Source organism: Nannobrachium achirus (assembly GCF_963921795.1).
Source record: "Nannobrachium achirus genome assembly, chromosome: 7".
In the NCBI taxonomy this organism is placed as follows: Eukaryota; Metazoa; Chordata; class Actinopteri; order Myctophiformes; family Myctophidae; genus Nannobrachium; species Nannobrachium achirus.
The window spans coordinates 47,702,634-47,721,571 of record NC_137816.1 but is presented as its reverse complement, the minus strand read 5'-3'; the positions used below and the strand labels follow the sequence as shown (position 1 = coordinate 47,721,571).

The 18,938-nt window shown below is 44.1% G+C and overlaps 1 protein-coding gene across 1 annotated transcript in view; it reads left to right on the top strand.

Annotated features, from left to right (window-relative positions):
- LOC308288369 (protein kinase C-binding protein NELL1-like) overlaps positions 1-18,938 on the top strand; it is a gene marked incomplete at both ends in the record, with an annotated part of 330,259 nt that overhangs the window by 26,000 nt on the left and 285,321 nt on the right. Inside the window, one exon of the mRNA XM_080729790.1 lies at positions 7,638-7,788. Coding sequence (XP_080585916.1) covers positions 7,638-7,788 — 151 coding nt within the window. The remainder of the gene's footprint in view (positions 1-7,637; positions 7,789-18,938) is intronic.

Sequence of the window (18,938 nt, the reverse complement as noted above, 5' to 3'; positions counted from 1 at the left end):
GTTTTAGAGTACATTACTTAAGTAAATGTACTTAGTTTACACCACTGGTGTGTGTTTGTTCCCGGGCCATCCATGCTGTACATCCTGTCTCTGTACCTTGCAGTGCCAGTCCTAGTTCTGCAGCCCCCGGGTTTCTTCTTCACTGCAGATCTTTGCCTGGGGCAGCAGAAAGCAGGGTAGCTCCTCGGGGACCCTCTGCTGCACACTGTGCACTAGATGGATGGAGAGATGGATGGAGGGATAACTGGAGGGGAGGACGGATGAGAAGACTTCCAGAAAACCATGGCATTCTAAGCAGCATCATCACCTCTGGCTAAATGCCTCCCAGCTCTTTCTCAGTTAGCGGCTTCTCAGCCCACGGCACTCGCATTCAAATGATGTCATAATAATAATATGAAGAATAATAAACTTTATTTGTACGGTGCTTCTCCAAACAGGGTTAGAAAGTGTCTGACAAAACAAGATAAAATTCTGCGTCTCCATTGAAAACCACTGCTGTAGGAATAGCGACAAAAAACAAAACATATCCATGAATTCAAGTCTCCATGGCGTGAGTAATCGATAGAAAAAACATCATTTTGGGGGTGAACTATCTCTGCTAAAAGGATAACACTACTAATGTTTTGTTTTTAGTATAAAGTTATTAAATATGTCAGTAATTTCTTTGTATAGCCTATTTAGGTAATGTGTCATGTATGCCATGTGCAACTTCAAAGCCTAAAGGCCGAACAGAAATGTAATTAAAATTTTCAACAACAAAAACACAATTGTGACAGTTAATCATCATGTAAAATGTCATAATCGTGTTTGGGGTCTCTCTGCACACTGATCCCAATGAGCAATTTGAGGGCTAAATGACATAATTTAAACGTTTAAACGTCAACTAGACGTCTAGCTAAAACTAGTTTATCAGGGGTTTAAAAAGGCTACACAAACTAGACGTTGTTTCAACGTCATTTAAACGGCTACATTTAGCCGTTAGCAGCCGGCGAAAGTAGTGAAAAAGGATGGCAGCCAGCAGGGATTAAAATCACAATTTCTTGGTTATGAATCCTGTACCCTACCTGGACCACGGCAACTGATTGAATTTGTAATGCATTCAAGCATTGCTAGTAGTTGACATAGGGAGCCGACGGGGTTTGAACTTGCGTCGTCTTAGTAATGAAGCATACACACTAACCGCTGGTCCACGGAACCTGCTGATGTTTGTAATGTGTTCCAGCGCTATTTATTGTTTGTTGATAATGCAATCTAACTTCATGAATAGCTATTAAAATGATTTTATTTAATCAATATTCATTGAATAATGGTGGGGGCAGGGGTTTGGGGAGACAGCTGTGTGTGTTTTTGTGTGTTGCTGTCAGAATGAATTATGTAACTCAGAGAAGTATGCTGTCCCGAGCAGCGCCACGGCATTATACCTTTATCGTAATAATTATTACACTTTTAGAATTTTTCAAAGGATTTACTAAACGGCTTCTATACGCATTTAAACGTCTATTTAATAGCAGGAAACTTCTCATGAGTATATATGCCATTATTTAGCTATAACAGTGAGATTTACGGTAATCATTTAAACCATAATGTTAGCATCCGATAATGAACAAATTCGCACAACATCAATATAAATGAGAATATGTTTAATCGTTTAAAAATTGTATAAACCAAGACGTTGAAATATGGTTAAACTATAAACGTTTAAATCACGGCTAAAACTAACTAGACCATATATTGATCATTGGCTCTTAAAATTATTTTAGTCCAATATTTGAAAGTCAGGTGTCTATATTAAATGTGTGTGTTAGAATAATGTATTAATTGCGATGGGCTAGATTTGGTCTATGTTTCGACCTCATTTCAACCGGTTGAAATGAGGTCTAACCATAAACCAGACGTCTAGATCGGGTCTAGTGCTCAGTGGGATGGAAACGCTGTGTTAAAGAATCCAGCTCGTTAATGAATCTGCTACAAGCCAGAGCTGCAAGGTTATGTACACGTTAGTTTATATTATCCTGTTATGAAGTTATGATTCAACTGTGTGTGGGTTGAATTAATTGGCCACAAGTGTTGCCAAGTAGCTCTGAAGCCTTCTTCCCCCTTTCTTTCTTTCTTTCTTTCTTTCTTGTCTAATGTGTCTTTAATGTGGTTCCATGCTGTGTTCTGTGCCCAGCTGACTCTGTAATACAGTCAGCGCCAGTGGGGCTGACTATTACAGCAGCGACGAGAGGCATTTGACTGTCCAGCAGTGAGTGCAGCCGCACAGCTTTGATGTTTGGCTACTGGTGTGTGTGCGTGTGTGTGTGTGTGTGTGTGTGTGTGTGAGTGAGAGAGAGAGCTAAAATGTGCTTTAGCTTCAGGACATTGTTAGCCAGGGATACTGTAGACAGTCTGGACACACACACACACACACACACACACACACACACACACACACACACACACACACACACACACACAGACACACAGACACACAGACACGCGCACTGCAATGATTCAGCGTGTGAGCGGTCTGCTGTGTCCATGTAACTGTGCTTCCCTGTGACATGCAAGGTCTTATTACACATTAATGTGTCCTGTTGGCGGCCACTGCCTGCTGCTGAACTCTGCCCATGTTCCACTTTCTGTCCTTCGGATAACCTTGAGAGCAACGCGGTGGTTGTCTCTGCACTCTGTGGTGGGATTGGTCTGCTTTGAAGGGCCATTGTTGTTGTTGGGTTGAGAAGTGTTAGTGTTGTTACCGCTGTCAACTTCCCCTGCCCTGCTGTCTCCATCACAGTTACAAAAATAGAAGTTCTTCCTCCCACGTCCTTACCATGACCTTAAAGCAATGTTGAACCTTGGGATTTTGGACACTTTAGGAGGAGTCAGATTATTGTCAAACATCTAACTTGTTGTTTCTATGCTCTGTGAGTGAGAAACCAGAAATAGTGTATTTTGTTACTGTCGGGCAGAAACCTTGTATCTCCAATTATCAAATGGGTTATGTTTTTTGGAAATTAAAGCCCTGCTTCATCATACAAGAGCATGGCACAAAAGTAGTGAAAATAGCCGATCTACAAGCACTCAACGTCCCGTGTGCTTGTAGATCGTCTATTTTCATTATTTTAAATAATTATAAAGAATAAATGAATACAAAGCGATCTGTTTTCGACATACAAGGTCTCCACCCGACAAAGACGATTTACTAGACACACTTAATCATCTGAAACTTTTTATCTTTTCTCTAGTCGACAGACACACAGACACACACATACACACACACACACACACACACACACACACACACACACACACACACACACACACACACACACACACACACACACACAGAGGGGCGGTTAGTGAAGACTGATGGGGCACAGATTTGAGTGGGCATAAGTTCACCTAGAGACAAAATCAAGACAAAATCAAGAACCACACAAGAGCAACTCGCTGAAGTTGAAGTTGAAATTGCTGCATTATTTATGGAATGAGAAGGGGAAAAAAAAGGGTCTTACTAATTCATCATCTGAAATATACCTAAATGTAAAGCAGAATAATTTCAAATGTATTTTACGATTCTCCATGATGTAAAATGTTAGGAGAACATGCCACCTATTTTTAATGGATTCCCCCTGTAGTATTATTTAGCCCAGGCTTATCCTCATAATCTCTCCGGCGACACTGTATGTGGAGAGAGACAGTGACAGGAGAGGGATTTGGCAACGTCGGCTGTATGGACTATATTGTCTGTGGGACTGCTTGAAGCTGTGAAACGGATGCTGCTGTTGCAAGCAGAATTTGTCGCAAATGTTACGAGTTTTAAACACATAAATTGGTTCCAATGAGCTAGAACATGACAGTGAAGTGAAATAGCAATATGTTTTCTTAATTAGCCTGTCAGCTTAAATCGGCAAAGCACAAAAAAATATAAATACATGGAAAAAGAAGAGCTATAGGCTTGTTGTTGCAGAAGGAACAACGCGTGCACGCCTTGGGTCTTGGCGGGGGTTGAAGCGAGGTGCTGAAGTGCTCCCGTGCCGACCTCCAGGTTTGAAGGCGCGATCCATTAACCCATTTAGACCATTTAGGAATTGTTTTATGCTTTAGCTATCGAAAAATTGGTGCCGCGATGTGAGCTTATAGATCTGCTATTTTTGAAAAATCATGATTTGTTTTTGCAAGTCTTTGAATGAATCTATATAAAAGAGAACATTTGTAACTCAAATATTTGCTTCTGGGTGGTCCCTGGAGTAACATATTTTTAGATGGGGGTCCGCGGCCAAATACATGTAATTTTGGGGGTCCTTGACATGAAAAAGTTTGAGAACCACTGATTTAGAAGAAGGATTTAGAAGACATTTATAGAATCTGGGCAAAAAATAGCAGATATAGAAGCTTGCGGTGCGGCATTGTACAGTATATTGGCTATTTTGTAATTGTTAAAGCATTAAATAATGGTTAAAGTGGTTCAAATCTAAAGTGACACGGATTTGCGTTCCCGGTCTAAAGAGCTTAATGGACTCGCCAAGGCTCTCGTCAGCCTAGCCGGCGCGTGGAGGGAGGGTCACCGGAATGTCGCCCCACCGACTGGGCGAGTGTGACAGCAGGGGATGCTGAGTGCAAGGGCAGACAGGCCACCGTCTCCCCGGGGACAATTAAATGCCCTCACACCGAGGCAGGCAAGCGGCCACTCCGCAGCGCACTGGCTGTCTTTTACAGCTGGACGCGCTGCACTGGACCAGGTGTCCCATTCACAAGCGCCTGCCTGGCCTTTGTGCTCGGGGGGCACAGATAACATGCATACTGTATTGCTCAAAATACACACATGTGGAGAATGCTTGGACCTGTACACACACACACACACACCCACACGCACACGCACACGCACACACACAGGCACATACACACACAGGCACATACACACACAGGCACATACACAGGAACAAAGACCCTGCAGTACCTTTCCTCTGCAGCTGTGGCACAGAGCCGTGCAGTGCATTGCCATGGGGACACGCACACACATACAATAAAACAGTGGTTTTCAACCCTTTTCTTATCAGGGCCCATTATTTATTCTGCATGTTATTGTTATTGAGCTGCGGACCACCATTTGATGAGATTTAGCCTCTCAGTCCCAAAACGTTGAATATTTTGCTAGCGTTGGATACGTTTTTTTATTCCCTGCTGTATTGATGTTGGTACCATAGGAGAGATAAACAGAGAGAGGGCGAGTGCCAAATTCCGGCCGCGGCCGGCCGGTATATCCGGCCGGCCGGCCGGTAGTACCTCGGACAGCCGCTAGTACATTCAGACGGCCGGTGCTATATTCGGCCAGCCGGCCGGTACATTCGGCCGGCCGGCCGGTATATTCGGCCGGCCGGCCGGTACATTCGGCCGGCCGGCCGGTACATTCGGCCGGCCATGAACTGCATTAGGCCGGCCGGCCGGTACATTCGGCCAGCCGGCCGGTACATTCGGCCGGCCGGCTGTCTTTTCGGGGTGGGGTCCTACTCTGACATCATATGGAGGTCTTTTGGAGGTCTTTTTGGGGTCGTACGTCTTTTCGGGGTCTTTTCGGGGTCGGGTCCTACTCTGATGTCATATGGAGGTCTTTTGGAGGTCTTTTCGGGGTCGTACGTCGTATGGAGGTCTTTTCGGGGTCGGGTCCTACTCTGACGTCATATGGAGGTCTTTTGGAGGTCTTTTCGGTGTCGGGTCCTACTCTGACGTCGTATGGAGGTCTTTTGGAGGTCTTTTCGGGGTTGTACGTCGTATGGAGGTCTTTTGGAGGTCTTTAGGCCGGCCAGCCGGTACATCAGGCCGGCCGGTACATCAGGCCGGCCGGCCGGTACATCAGGCCGGCCGGCCGGTACGGCGGTACATCAGGCCGGCCGGTACATCAGGCCGGCCGGCCGGTACACCAGGCCGGCCGGCCGGTACACCTGGCCGGCCGGCCGGTACACCTGGCCGGCCGGCCGGCCGGTACATCTGGCCGGCCGGCCGGTACAGGACCCTAACCCTAACCCTAACCCAAACCCAAACCCCCTAACCCTAACCCTAACCCTAACCCTCCATATGACGTCGGAGTAGGACCCGACCCCGAAAAGACCTCCATATGACGTCAGAGTAGGACCCGAGCCCGAAAAGACCTCCAAAAGACCTCCATATGACGTCAGAGTAGGACCCGACCCCGAAAAGACCTCCAAAAGACCTCTCTACGACGTCAGAGTAGGACCCGACCCCGAAAAGACCTCCAAAAGACCTCCATATGACGTCAGAGTAGGACCCGACCCAGAAAAGACCCCGAAAAGACCTCCATACGACGTACAACCCCGAAAAGACCTCCAAAAGACCTCCATATGACGTCAGAGTAGGATCCGACCCAAAAAAGACCTCCAAAAGACCTCCATACAATGTACGACCCCGAAAAGACCTCCAAAAGACCTCCATATGACGTCAGAGTAGGACCCGACCCCGAAAAGACCTCCGAAAAGACGTCCGGCCGGCCTAATGTACCGGCCGGCCGGACGAATATACCGGCTGGCCGGCCTAATATAGTTCATGGCCGGCAGAATCTACCGGCCGGCCGGCCTAATGTACCGGTCGGCCGAATGTACCGGCCGGCCGTCTGAATTTACTAGCGGCCGTCCGAGGTACTACCGGCCGGCCGGCCGGATATAACGGCCGGCCGCGGCCGCGGCCAACGGCCGGCCGGACTTTGGCACTCGCCCTTACTGGAGAAACAGGCAAACGTTGATCAAAATAACAATTATTCTACTATTCTCTAATTGTGTAATGCTGATGTTTAACAACAATTTTACGCTCTCAAGATTTAAAGATTTATAAGGGTCCATTTGGTTACCAACTCTCCATCATTTAGCTGGGGACCACTTGGAACCCCCTCAAGGACCAACTGGTTGAAAACCACTGCAATAAAACTGCAATAAAAGCATGTAATACACATGCAGCATGTAGTACAGGCAGCAGCCGTTCGCAACTGGTAAAAAAACAAACCTAGCACAGCCCTCCCCTCCCCTGCCCCTTCTTTGTATATACTTTCTGTTTGTTTAGACTTACTGTTTTCTTTTTTTTGTTCTTTCATTTTATTTTCCTTACATATCTACTGCATAGTACTGTGTTCTATTCGTCTGTCTTTCAATGTTATATGAGATACTTTAATGGTTTCCTGTGGAAATAAGCGTAGTCTTTTCATGGATCTCCTTTTATTAGACCTTGTACCAGTGAACTGTACCGTTATGAAACTGTACCTTTTCCTATGCAAACTTCTAATAAAGTCTTCAATCAATCAATCACATACAGTACACAAATGCACGCACCCACTAGCACGGTATGAGTTTGAGCTTCATGTCTCTTGAATTCCGTTGGCGACAGAATTTTAGAAAGCAGGTTATTATCATAACACAAACTGCCAGAATGCTGAAAAAAAGGATTTATTGTGTTAAATGTGTGTTTTCACCCGGTGTCGCATCACATCTCAACACGTCTGCCGGCTCAGGCAAGCAAGTCGCCAGCTTTAGAGCGGCTTGACGGGCACACATCGCCCCTGCCTGCAGACTCGGCTCAACGTGACCTTCAGATTTGCTGTGTAATTCTTATGTCTTGTTCCTTTTTTGTGCTGTTGTTGTTTTCCTCAGATGTGGGGAGGGCGGTGCACGCTCCAGCACACATCACAGAGAAGGTGGTGGAGCTGTTTAGGAGTAAAAATGAGTTCACCTTCCTGGCCTCCATCCAGCAGAAGTCGGCCACGTCGGGAGTCATATTCTCCATCCACGAGTCGGAACACAGGTAACGCATCTTTAATACCTTTCCTTTATTGGGCGGCCAGGGGCGTCACAAGGGGGGAAAGGGGCCTCAGTTATTTTATACTTTAGCTATTGAAAAATAGCAGAGATCTGCTATTTTCCTACGCTAGCCAGCTAGCCATTTTACATGGTCCGACGATATTCCATTAAAAATGGTTTAAAATACATTTTTGAGACCCCCAATGTTCACCGAATGTTCAGCGCCGCTTCCGGAACGTAGTCCAGTGTGCCTATCCCGAACATGTTCGGGATTTTTAATGAAATGAATAAAATGATCCGAGGCCTTCTGAAGCCTGAGCCTAAATTTAAAATCCAGTGGTCCAAATCCTGGGGAAGCCATGCCGGCCGTGAGCCGCGAACGTAGCCGCGAATCGCCGCCGAATCCAATGAAAAACCACATCTTTGGAGGCCCATATCTCTGGATTGTGTTTTTAGGGATGTGGCGCGAGGTTTATTTACGGCGAAATCGCCGAAAAATGATCTTTAAAATGACAAAATGGGAATAGCTATTCTGTTAGCATTATCATCCGGGACCTTTCCATGACGTGCACGAACGTGAGCACGCGCATCACTGCAACGTGAGTCCCCGGATGCTAATGCGCTCGCCTATGGGAGAAAGCCTGGCATTCTTTGGCGCCATCTAGGGGCTGGCACTGGTAGGGTTAAATATCTTACATATCGATGCAAATATTACACTTTTCCCAAATATGGAGATGACTGACAAAGGGAAGGGGACAAAGATGGAATTCATTTTCAAATGTGGCTCGCGTCACGGCAACCATACTTGCATCTTTCTAGTTTATTATTATTCTAAACACATTTTAAAATAATAAAAAATAGCCAACCTACAAGCTCACAACGCAAGCTTTTGCCATTGCTGCGATGTAAACAGCAGCCAGTGGTGGAGTAGAAGTGGGAAATACTCAAGTAAAGTACAAATACTCAAAATTGTACTTAAGTACAGTACTTACTTGTAGGCTACTAGTTACTTTACTTTTTTGACTCAGGGCACCCCTGTAAATAACCTTTTCATCCACGGCACCCCTGAATTACACTGTTAATTTTTTGAATCTTACATCCTGTTGGAGAAATATCCGTTTCCATCAGAACTTACTGAAAATAACTTTACAATTAACGTTTAACCACTTGAGCCCCAGCATGCCTATTCTGGGGGGAAGGTTCACCAAAAAATACCGATCTACAAGCTCAAAACGCGTCACAGCGTGACACGTTGTGAGCTTGTAGATCTGCTATTTTTGGTCAAGAGAGTTGTCATAGATGGAAAAAGAACTCAAGTACAAATCAGGTCTGTTTTACTAAGCATATAGTGAAGTGATATTGATGTAGTGATATTGATGAATTCCAAATATTGGACTGGCATCACGGCACCCCAGGGTGCCCTGTCACCCACTTTGAAAACCCCTGCTTTACACAACTGTTTACACCGCGGCAATGGCGGCGGTGCCCTCTACAGCGCACTCTACAGGGGAGCGCTCAGGAAAACACTCTATATTAGTGGTGCTCCTACATTTTTACTGGTTGCTCGTCGCATGACATTAAACCTACGTGATAATTTGGCCAATTACATCATAGCCATCCATGGAGAAGTAGAAGTATAATATAAAGTCCTTTTTTTATGCCTAAAAAAAGATTGGGTTGTCTCCTGGACTTGTCTCATAGTCACGGCACACCAGTGTGCCTCTCTGCACACAAGGGAACCACTGGAATAAATGCAGAGGACACATTCCAGATACCGTAACAAATGTAGCCAACTACCAGTTCCCTTTCCCTTCCCCAAACCTGAATGTTTAATGTCTCTGGAGATGTGGGCTTGTCTTTAACTGAGTACATAAAGCATTCCAATTGAGCTGTCCCATAGCACTGGCACACAATAACCGCTCCATCGGTCTCTTTGCTCGAGCCTAATTTTACCGTTGAGTATTATCGTGTGCACATCGATAACGTCAGGTTTGGCCATGCATCCTATTGTGGAGGATCCATTCTTGAATATGTTGTATTACTGCTGCTGCTGCTGCTGCGGGGGTAGCAAAGAGCGACACGCACACTGTGTGAAACCATACAAATAAATTGCTTTATTTATAAAAGGCCAGGCTGCATTGATTTTCACTCTGTACTCTGAAGGTAAAAGTGTTGTTGAGGGTTAGCACGGTTAATACTGTATGGAGACTGTGTGTGTGTGTGTGTGTGTGTGTGTGTGTGTGTGTGTGTGTGTGTGTGTGTGTGTGTGTGTGTGTGTGTGGGGGTGGGTGGGTGGGTGGGTGGGTGGGTTTTCAAAGTTAGGGTTAGTTTGCCAGCAGGAAAATAACAATATCTTTAAAGCTATACTGTGTAAGTTGCTCAACTTGTGGTCAGTAGCTCTATAGCAAACCTCGGTCGCGTCCGCGTCTTTCGGCCGTTTTTCGGTTCTCACACCCCCGCGTCTGCCTCCACCTCGCCGAGATCTATCTTTTGAGGGGTCCCTGGTTGCTGTGCGTTCAGCCATTCCGGAGATACACTCCTTCACCCATGCTTCACCGTGCACCCGAGTATAGAGACACACGGGAGACTACAAATATGGCCGCCCTAGCGACCCCACTCCAAGATGCGCTGTGATTGGCCGGCAGTGTATAACCCTCGCTGTGATTGGCCGGTAGTGTGATGACGCAATTTTGCCGCGAAGATATAAAGAGAAGGCTTTAGAAGCTGAAAATAACGGAGTGGGGGTTCTAAAACTTTAGCGATTTAACAGTTAGGACAATTTTAAGATTTGTTTTATAAAAAAAGTTACATGGTATAACTTTAAGGAAAAATGTCGGCATCCAATTTGCACAAACCTGAAATGTGTCCTCTGTATTGACCCATCCTATTAGGAACACTATGCAACTATTTTTAACAGAGCTTGGGAGGTGTTTAGGGGTTAAATCATGTGTGATACTTTCACACGATGACCAAACCAACGAGCTTCCAATTCCCAGACAGCATCTCCTAGGGGTGTAACGATATAGTAACTGAATCGAAAAATCGATTTTAATTTGCAATGATCTACTATACCGTTTGCAAAAGCAAAATATCCTACCGCTTTGGCTATGTATCGTATGGTTTTAAAATGCGATAATCGGTATCGAATCGTTTTGCAATGCAAACAATTGATTGTATGGAAACTAAGTATTTGTGCCTTGTATTTGGCAATTTTAAAAGGGAAAATAAAAAAGAGGGGTCTAATTACCTTTCCATTCCATATAGCTACTCTTGGTCTGTCGATAAATGTGTGTAATCTCTTATCTCTGTGTTCATGTCAAGGTGGGTTTGTCCATTATGTGTTGAAATATAATGTCCATGTATTTGCTAGATAATAATCACAGCGTTTACTTCCATAATGAGTCTTTACACGTTTTACACAGATTTCATTTCTTTGCTAAATAGTTACTACATCAATTTTAAATCATTGAATCAAATCATATCGTATCGCCATGAATGAACCAATATTGTCCATGTATCGTACCGTTAACCGTGTATCGTGATGCGTATCGTATCGCTGTTAAAATGCATCATTACACCCCTATCATCTACAGTATAACTCCAGTCCTGACCCATGGTCACCCTGTGGAGAAAGTAAGACAAAGGTGTTTGTGTACACACACATTCTGTGAGTGCAGACTCACAGTTACTGTAGCCCCTGCTGAGCTCCTAAAGTGACCTTGAAAATTCCCACCTCACTTTACTGCATGTGTTACTCTCTATTTTCCTTGCTCTCTCCCTCTTGGTCTCTCTCTCTCCCTCGCTCGCTGCCCCCCTCTCACGTGCACACGTGCACACACATACTCTGATTACCTGCAGGCCTAATTGTTGCACAGCAAGCTGGCCAAACAACAGTGTGGCTAAATGGAGCCAACTGACTGTAATCTCCTCCTTCAGGCTCCAGGACAGAATGACACACTCCACGCAGCATATTGAGCTCTCTGGAGGACTCAGACTAAGATTAAAGGGCCATTCAACGATGCTCAAATACAACCAACAGTCATGTGGATTCTACTGCGAGTTGAAACCGTGTTACTTGTCGGCATAAAATTCATATCATTTGAAAACAGCAGGAGTGACTGCGAAAGAGGCTGTATTTGGGTGGTTTTAATTCATTTCTAGAAAGCTTAGGATGATGCGTAACACCTTTTTTGTTTAATAATTTGAAAATGTAATAGGAAAATAATACCTAGAAAAGAAAGGTGCAGTTCTGGGAAATTGCAAGTGTGGTTGCACTGACGTGAGTCGCATGGAATCCACAGTTTACCTACAACTGAATCTTAAGATTTTTAATTTAGTTCTTTCAGTGACTTTAACCTTTAACACATTTTTAACTGGATTTGTACTTTGGACTGCAATTGGAGGAGCTGATTTTGAGTTTTCTGCTAGCTGTGATATCTTACTGCTGTGTTCTCTGGTGAGTGACTGGTAGGTCTGAGTGGAATAAATACAGCAGTGCCTGTGCTGTAACCTTCATCTGGCCTGGACTTAACCTAACAATACCGTGCTCCTCTTTTGCTGTGTACATGGATTGTATGCTTTGTTTGGCTGTCGGATACAGTTCAGGATATTTCATGCCCATCCAAAAACAAATGGGTGCTCCTGTTATGCCTGATGAAGACAGCATAGCTGAAGACGCTGTACAGATCATCAATAAATACATTGTGGGAGCATCTAAAATGGTGTGGGGATAATCCTTTGTTTTCTTTTTTGGCTGTTGGGCCATGCAGGTCCAGGTATTACAGGCTACCTGCATCACTGGCTGCTTTCGGCTTGCCTGCTTTGTCCCTGCTTTTGGCTTAGCCTGTGTGTACATGTGTGGACATGAGATACAAGATTGTCTCCCTGGTCAACAAACATTCCTTTTGGATTATGTCCTCATTTCAAATTCCGTGGATGGAATGGTCACATTGGTCAGGCTTCTTCAGTTCCTTCAAGGACACACCAGGCTATTACTACAACAACGGAAACTGTCGACTGTATGGACTTTGATACGTTTACAGTTCTGTCCCAGACACTTTATGGCCTAGGAATTGTGCGCAGAGCATAGCGCTGTCAAAGGAGGCCAGGAGTACTTTAATCTACAGTAACGTGTGAGAAAAGCAACATCTGTTTCCATATATGCTCTGTGGGCAAGGTATGAACCTGACCAATCTAAGATCCCCATCTGAATCCGACTGAGTCCCGCTGAGTCTGCTTTTTCCCAGACATCAATTCATTGTTCAAACACACGTTCACTGAACACAAAAGCCCTGCTCATAATTGCTGTATATTGTTGAAGTTGCCTTTGAAGTCCTCTGCTTAGCTGTCTGCAACCAAATGATCACTACACAGTAAAATCGTCAGTGCTCATTTATCCATTTGTACTGTCTCTCAGAATTAAATGAACACAGAGGATTTCACTGTGTTCCTGAAACATTTGAATGCAGCCAACAAAGCCAACCGTGTCATTACAGACCGAGGGCATTATGCGTTAGAGGTTATTTGAGCATGTCTGTTATCATTATCTTCCTCATGCACAACTATATATTGTCTATATATCTAGATCAGGGGTTTTCAAAGTGGGTGACGGGGCACCCTGGGGTGCCGTGATGCCAGTCCAGGGGTGCCACGAGATCTGATAATATTTGGAATTCAGCAATATCACTACATCAATATCACTTCACTATGTTAGTAAAACAGACCTGATTTGCACTATACTTGATGACTGATGAGTTCTTTTTCTATCTACGACAACTCTCTTCACCAAAAATAGCAGATCTACAAGCTCACAATGTGTCACAACGTGATGCGTTGTGAGCTTGTAGATCGGCTATTTTTGGCGAACCTTCCCCCCAGAATAGGCATGCTGGGGTTCAAGTGGTTAAATGTCAAGTATAACGTTATTTTCAGTCAGTTCTGATAGAAACGGATATTTCTCCGGATCTTACGGAGGATGTAAGATTCAAAAAATGAACAGTGTAATTCAGGGGTGCCGTGGATGGAAAAAGTTATTTACAGGGGTGCCCTGTGTCAAAAATGTTTGAAAACCCCTGATCTAGATACCACAGCGCAAGTTTGCGCGTGGAGGTGTGTTGATCTTAGAATGAGGTGTGTTGTAGGCACAAAACTACAGACTTCCCCTCAGACTTCGCGATCCACTTAAAACCGTGTTTTCTGTAGCGCTGGCGCAGGTACGCTTTGTTATTTTCATACAATGTGGGAGCAGTAAGAGCAGGCACGTTGCATTATGCAGTAGATAGCCTCGTTATGGCTTCTTAGCTGTTAGTTCGCTAGCCGTGGAAAGAATCAAAATGAAGTGAAAATGTTGAGTGAGTGATGACCGGATACAATATATACGAATAATTTATTCTGTGAATGAAACTAAATAAAAATTGTTAAACTATGTATATACATTATAAATACCGGTACATTTCAGTGTTTAATTTGTGGACTTAAAAACATTGTTTTGTTTGATGGCTTATTGGCTTTCCAGCACTGGCATTTGGCCGTTATGCCCTAAAACAACATACAACATCCAAAGGCCAAGTGACCTTGCCCCTGAAAACGACGAAGTTCCAGGCCTGATGCTAAGTGTTAAGAGAAACTCGTATCTGTTGTGTCATCGACAGCAGTTAATAGGTTTGTGTTGTATTTCGTTTTTCATTTAAGACTCTCTTTCATTGTTGGAGACCCCCTCTGGGACATTTTCTCAGCCAAATCAAGCCGATGCAAGTTGGCAACCCTGTATCAAGGGTGTATCTCTTCTCAAGGCAACCTCTTTTTCATGTCTTGCCTTTAAAGTGTGTCCGTGAACGATCGGCAGATTGATAAAAAAATATATATATGTATATTCTGTGGCTACTTGAAAAGCAAAACGAAAGATAGCTGGCAGTGGTTAGTAGTTTGGTTAAATATTCTTTGCAGTAAATAAATTAATTATAATTTATTTTCACCTAAGATATATTTTGAGCTGAGAAAGTGCTGAGAAAGAGTGAAATCCTTCCAATACTGTTGCGTCAATCTAATTGACCTCATCTTGTAGCTCCTCAACTTTCATACGGAGTGAAAAGATTTTCAGTGACCATCTACAGTAGTTGCTGCCTTTAGAATAACTTTGTCGTTGTTGTATGACTTTTCAGCTCCACGTTTATTTGGTATTTGGCTTATACAGTATTGCTGTGGGCAGTTGTATTCATTATTATTTTATTTTGATGCATGTGTATTTCAGAGTGGGAAAATCACTGCCACCCCAGACAATACCACACTGACTTAACCCGAAAGCCATTGTTGTGTCTGTTTGGAGGCGTACAGTGCGAGTGTAATTAAATTGGGAGACGGAGTGAGCTGTGTTGAGGCTTGATTCAGACGCGCACTCCACCGTGAGCCTGGATTTGTCGCCATCCCTCAGAGACCCTCTTTGTACGCCCCGTTAGAGCCCTCGCCATGTGCCCATTCTCTCTTATTATAATGTATCCCCTTGCATTCAGACGACTAACGGAACAAGCTAGCTCTACCTCTTGGCCAAATCCAATCATACATTCCTTGGCTCTCTCTCTCTCTGCTTCTCCATCACACTGCTGGCACAATCATACCGTCCTCCTTTGCCCCCTGCCTCTGCCGCACTGTCCCGGTATGATAATACACCCCTCCACCGCCCACCCCACCTTCGCTCGCTTCCTCTCAAAGGGAAAAGGTCTTTTGAATGCAAGCATTTCTTGCTACCTATTGCAAAGGCAGAAAGCCTTTTTTTCTGGTCCTGTATCAGGGAATGGGAGGCAAGGTTTATTACTGCTCCGGCGGACTGAATAGAACAAAGGGAACCCGTTTTTTTCCCCTTCTGCCAAGCCAGCAGTTTCCCAGGTCCAAGTCACACTTCCATTGTCAGCAGCAGAGCTAGCTCTGTGATGAGCAAACTCAAAGCCTCCATCTCCAGCTCCTCTCATCACCTACAGTAAAGCACTCGACACACCAAAGGTGTACCCATGCTGCCCCGGCCTCCCCTGCCGCTCTGTGCATCTCGCTGTGTCTTTTGTCACATTCCGGAGGCCCCATATTCCCTCCTCTCAGTTCATTGGCAAGTTCTTTGTAGGCTCCCTTCCCTTTCATGGAAAACATTCTGAGTGGAGGTGGACCAGCGAGAGTTGCATGCCCAAACAAAACCAGACTTTTTTCTTTTTTGTCAAAGGGGCAGACCGGCGGTCCCAGATTTGGGTGGCTTTGAGGCTTGGGTTGGAGTTGGCGAGAAGAATATCTCATGTTTTATAAGGCAGGTGGTGAAATGATGGAAAAGCAGATACTGTATTTAAATATATATAATATCAGGGCTAAAATTCCCACCAAAGAAACCAGCAAAATGCAAGGAGCAAGAACAATATTTTTTATGTATTTTATTTTTAATTGATTACAAAAATGTAGCAGTAAACTGTGTATATTAAAAACCACATGGTAGGCCACCACTGAGGCTTTATGCAATATCCTGGGGCCAGCAGTGCCTGTGCTGTGACCTTCATCTGGCCTGGACTTACCTAACAATACTGCTCCTCTTTTGCTCTGTACATGGTTTGTATGCTTTGTTTGGCTGTCGGATACAGTCCAGGATAATGCATGCACATCCAAAAACAAATGGGTGCACCTGTTGTGCCTGATGAAGACAGCATATTTCGGGCCCCATTTATACGAAGACGATACACCGAGTCATTTCCAAAACGTTTACTGTACAGACGGAATCGTCTCAAGAAATGCCTACATGGAAGTGTCTCCATGAAACAACTGGGAACGGCACGACCGTCTACAGAATGCACCAAAACCGCTGTAGTATATATGCCAGGCCTGTGAGTGGCGCTGTAAAGCTGCCACAAAGCACCAAAAAGAGAGAAGAGAGCGATTTCTTTTGCCTTTCTTTTTCTTTTTATCATGTCCACTTGTTGCTGACGGAGGTGCTGTGGGAGGGAGGAGTACACTTTGTTGTGAAGGCCTTATCGCACAAACGCAACATGTTTGATGTTGGGAGGGGAGGGGGGTTCGACGCATGCGGGTTGGGGAGAGGTTGCGCTGCAGCGTCATAGTTTCAGGAATTATGCGTATTCGTCTGTACACGGAGTCAAGACGGCGCCGGCTTCAGATTGATTCACTCTGGGAGCCGGTTTCAAAGATGTGCGTATTCGGGCACCCTAGACGCCGACTCCATGTGGCAGAAAGGTCTAAACCCAGGGGTCTTCAACGTTTTCAGGCCAAGGACCCCGTAGTTGAGAGAGAGATGAAGCAGGGACCCCCACAACCTGTTCATGCATTACATATAGTTTCATTGTTTGACAGCAAAATCATCAGTGTATTTTGCATTGATGTCAATTTGTGTTTTCAGATATGTAACCATTGAACCGTCAATACGTAATAAACTTGACCTTTCCCTCTGTACTTAGCCTGCTCTTTTTCACCTCTACACCAAACCTCTTTGCCAAAGCTGCGAGGCCTTGTGAGCTTGTAGATCTGCTATTTTTGGCTAAAGTTCTCAGAATTTGGACGCTAGGGTTCAAGTAGTTAATATAAAAAAGGAGAAAAAACTTTCTATCACTCAAAGATTTGGAGGACCCCCTGCAGTAACTCTGAGGACCACCTAGGGGTCCCTGATCCCCTGTCGAAGACCCCTGGTCTAAACTATTAAGAACTTGTGCGGAATCACCTAAGATTTGTTTTCGTATGGACGCCGCCTGAGGCAGCAAACATCTCCAGAGAAGTACCCTCTTTTTGTTCACTTTTATTTGCTCACTGTGCAGCAGCTCCGCGTCTCTCATTGAAGACGTGTGTCTCAGTAATCGACTCGTCTCGTTTCTTGGCTTGACAATACTTGTCGAGATATTTTTCCTGACACACTGCAAAGTCACACATAAAGTGCTGAAATGTGAGCTCATCAGCGCTCGGCGACAACTCTGCTCTGTTGTGTCAATGAGCAAACGATCTCCACGCTAAAGAGCAGCGGAGCGCCTACTCACAACTCACACAAGGCATGTTTGTTTTTTTCCGGATGGCAGGAGAAGACAAGCACTCGCTTTGGTTCAGTTAACCTCCCATTTGGTTGCGCCAGAAGAATTATTTGCACTTTCAACAAATGCTGCCAATTATGTTTTGAGGTACACATACAATTTTGGGACCGTATGCGTCTAAAACGGTTGCAATTTCAAGCCCTGAATGTAGTCTAGTAGCCAGAAAGTGAACCCGGACATTTTGATTACCCTAAAGTTTTATGTTAGAAATGTTGAGTATGGGTCCCCAGCAGTTAAAAACTGCCGGATGCTAACTTGCATATGTTGGGCAATTTTCATAATTAGCATAATTAGATTAAATTAGCATAATCACCTATAATAATGGAAAATGTCAAAAACTGATTGGCCGATTTGAACAATATTGGAGTGGTTTTGTGGGTTATTGAGGATGCTGAATCCATTTCTGACATTTTCTAAATTCAAAATGGCCGTTTTAAACCGGAAATGATCATATACCAACTTAAATTGGGATGATTTTGATACTTTTTTGTTGATTTTCCAAATGATGAAGTGACTATTTTTGATAGGCTATTGTGGCAGTCATTGTTCTAATAATTTGTGTGGATTGTCTATATTTTGCTTTTGAAATGCAGATAATCTATAAGCATATAAATAACCACATTTATAATTTAATTCATAATCAAAATCAACAAAAAAGTATCAAAATCATCCCAATTTAAGTTGGTATATGGCCATTTCCAATTTAGAAAATGTCAGAAATGGATTCAGCATCCTCAATAACCCCCAAAACCACTCCAATATTGTTCAAATCGTCCAATCAGTTTTTGACATATTTTCCATTATTATAGGTGATTATGCTAATTTAATCTAATTATGCTAATTATGAAAATTGCCCAACATAATGCAAGTTAGCATCCGGCAGTTTCTACATGCTGGGGACCCATACTCAACATTTCTAACATAAAACTTTAGGGTACTCAAAATGTCCGGGTTCACAATGGGGCTCTATGGGCTGGCTACAGGACTAATGTCATATTCATGATATGATATTTCTGTGGCAAAAGTAGCCAATTAATGCAGTATTTCAGTATAATTCGTTTTAATAGCTGTCACATTGTTTGAGAGCTCTTTC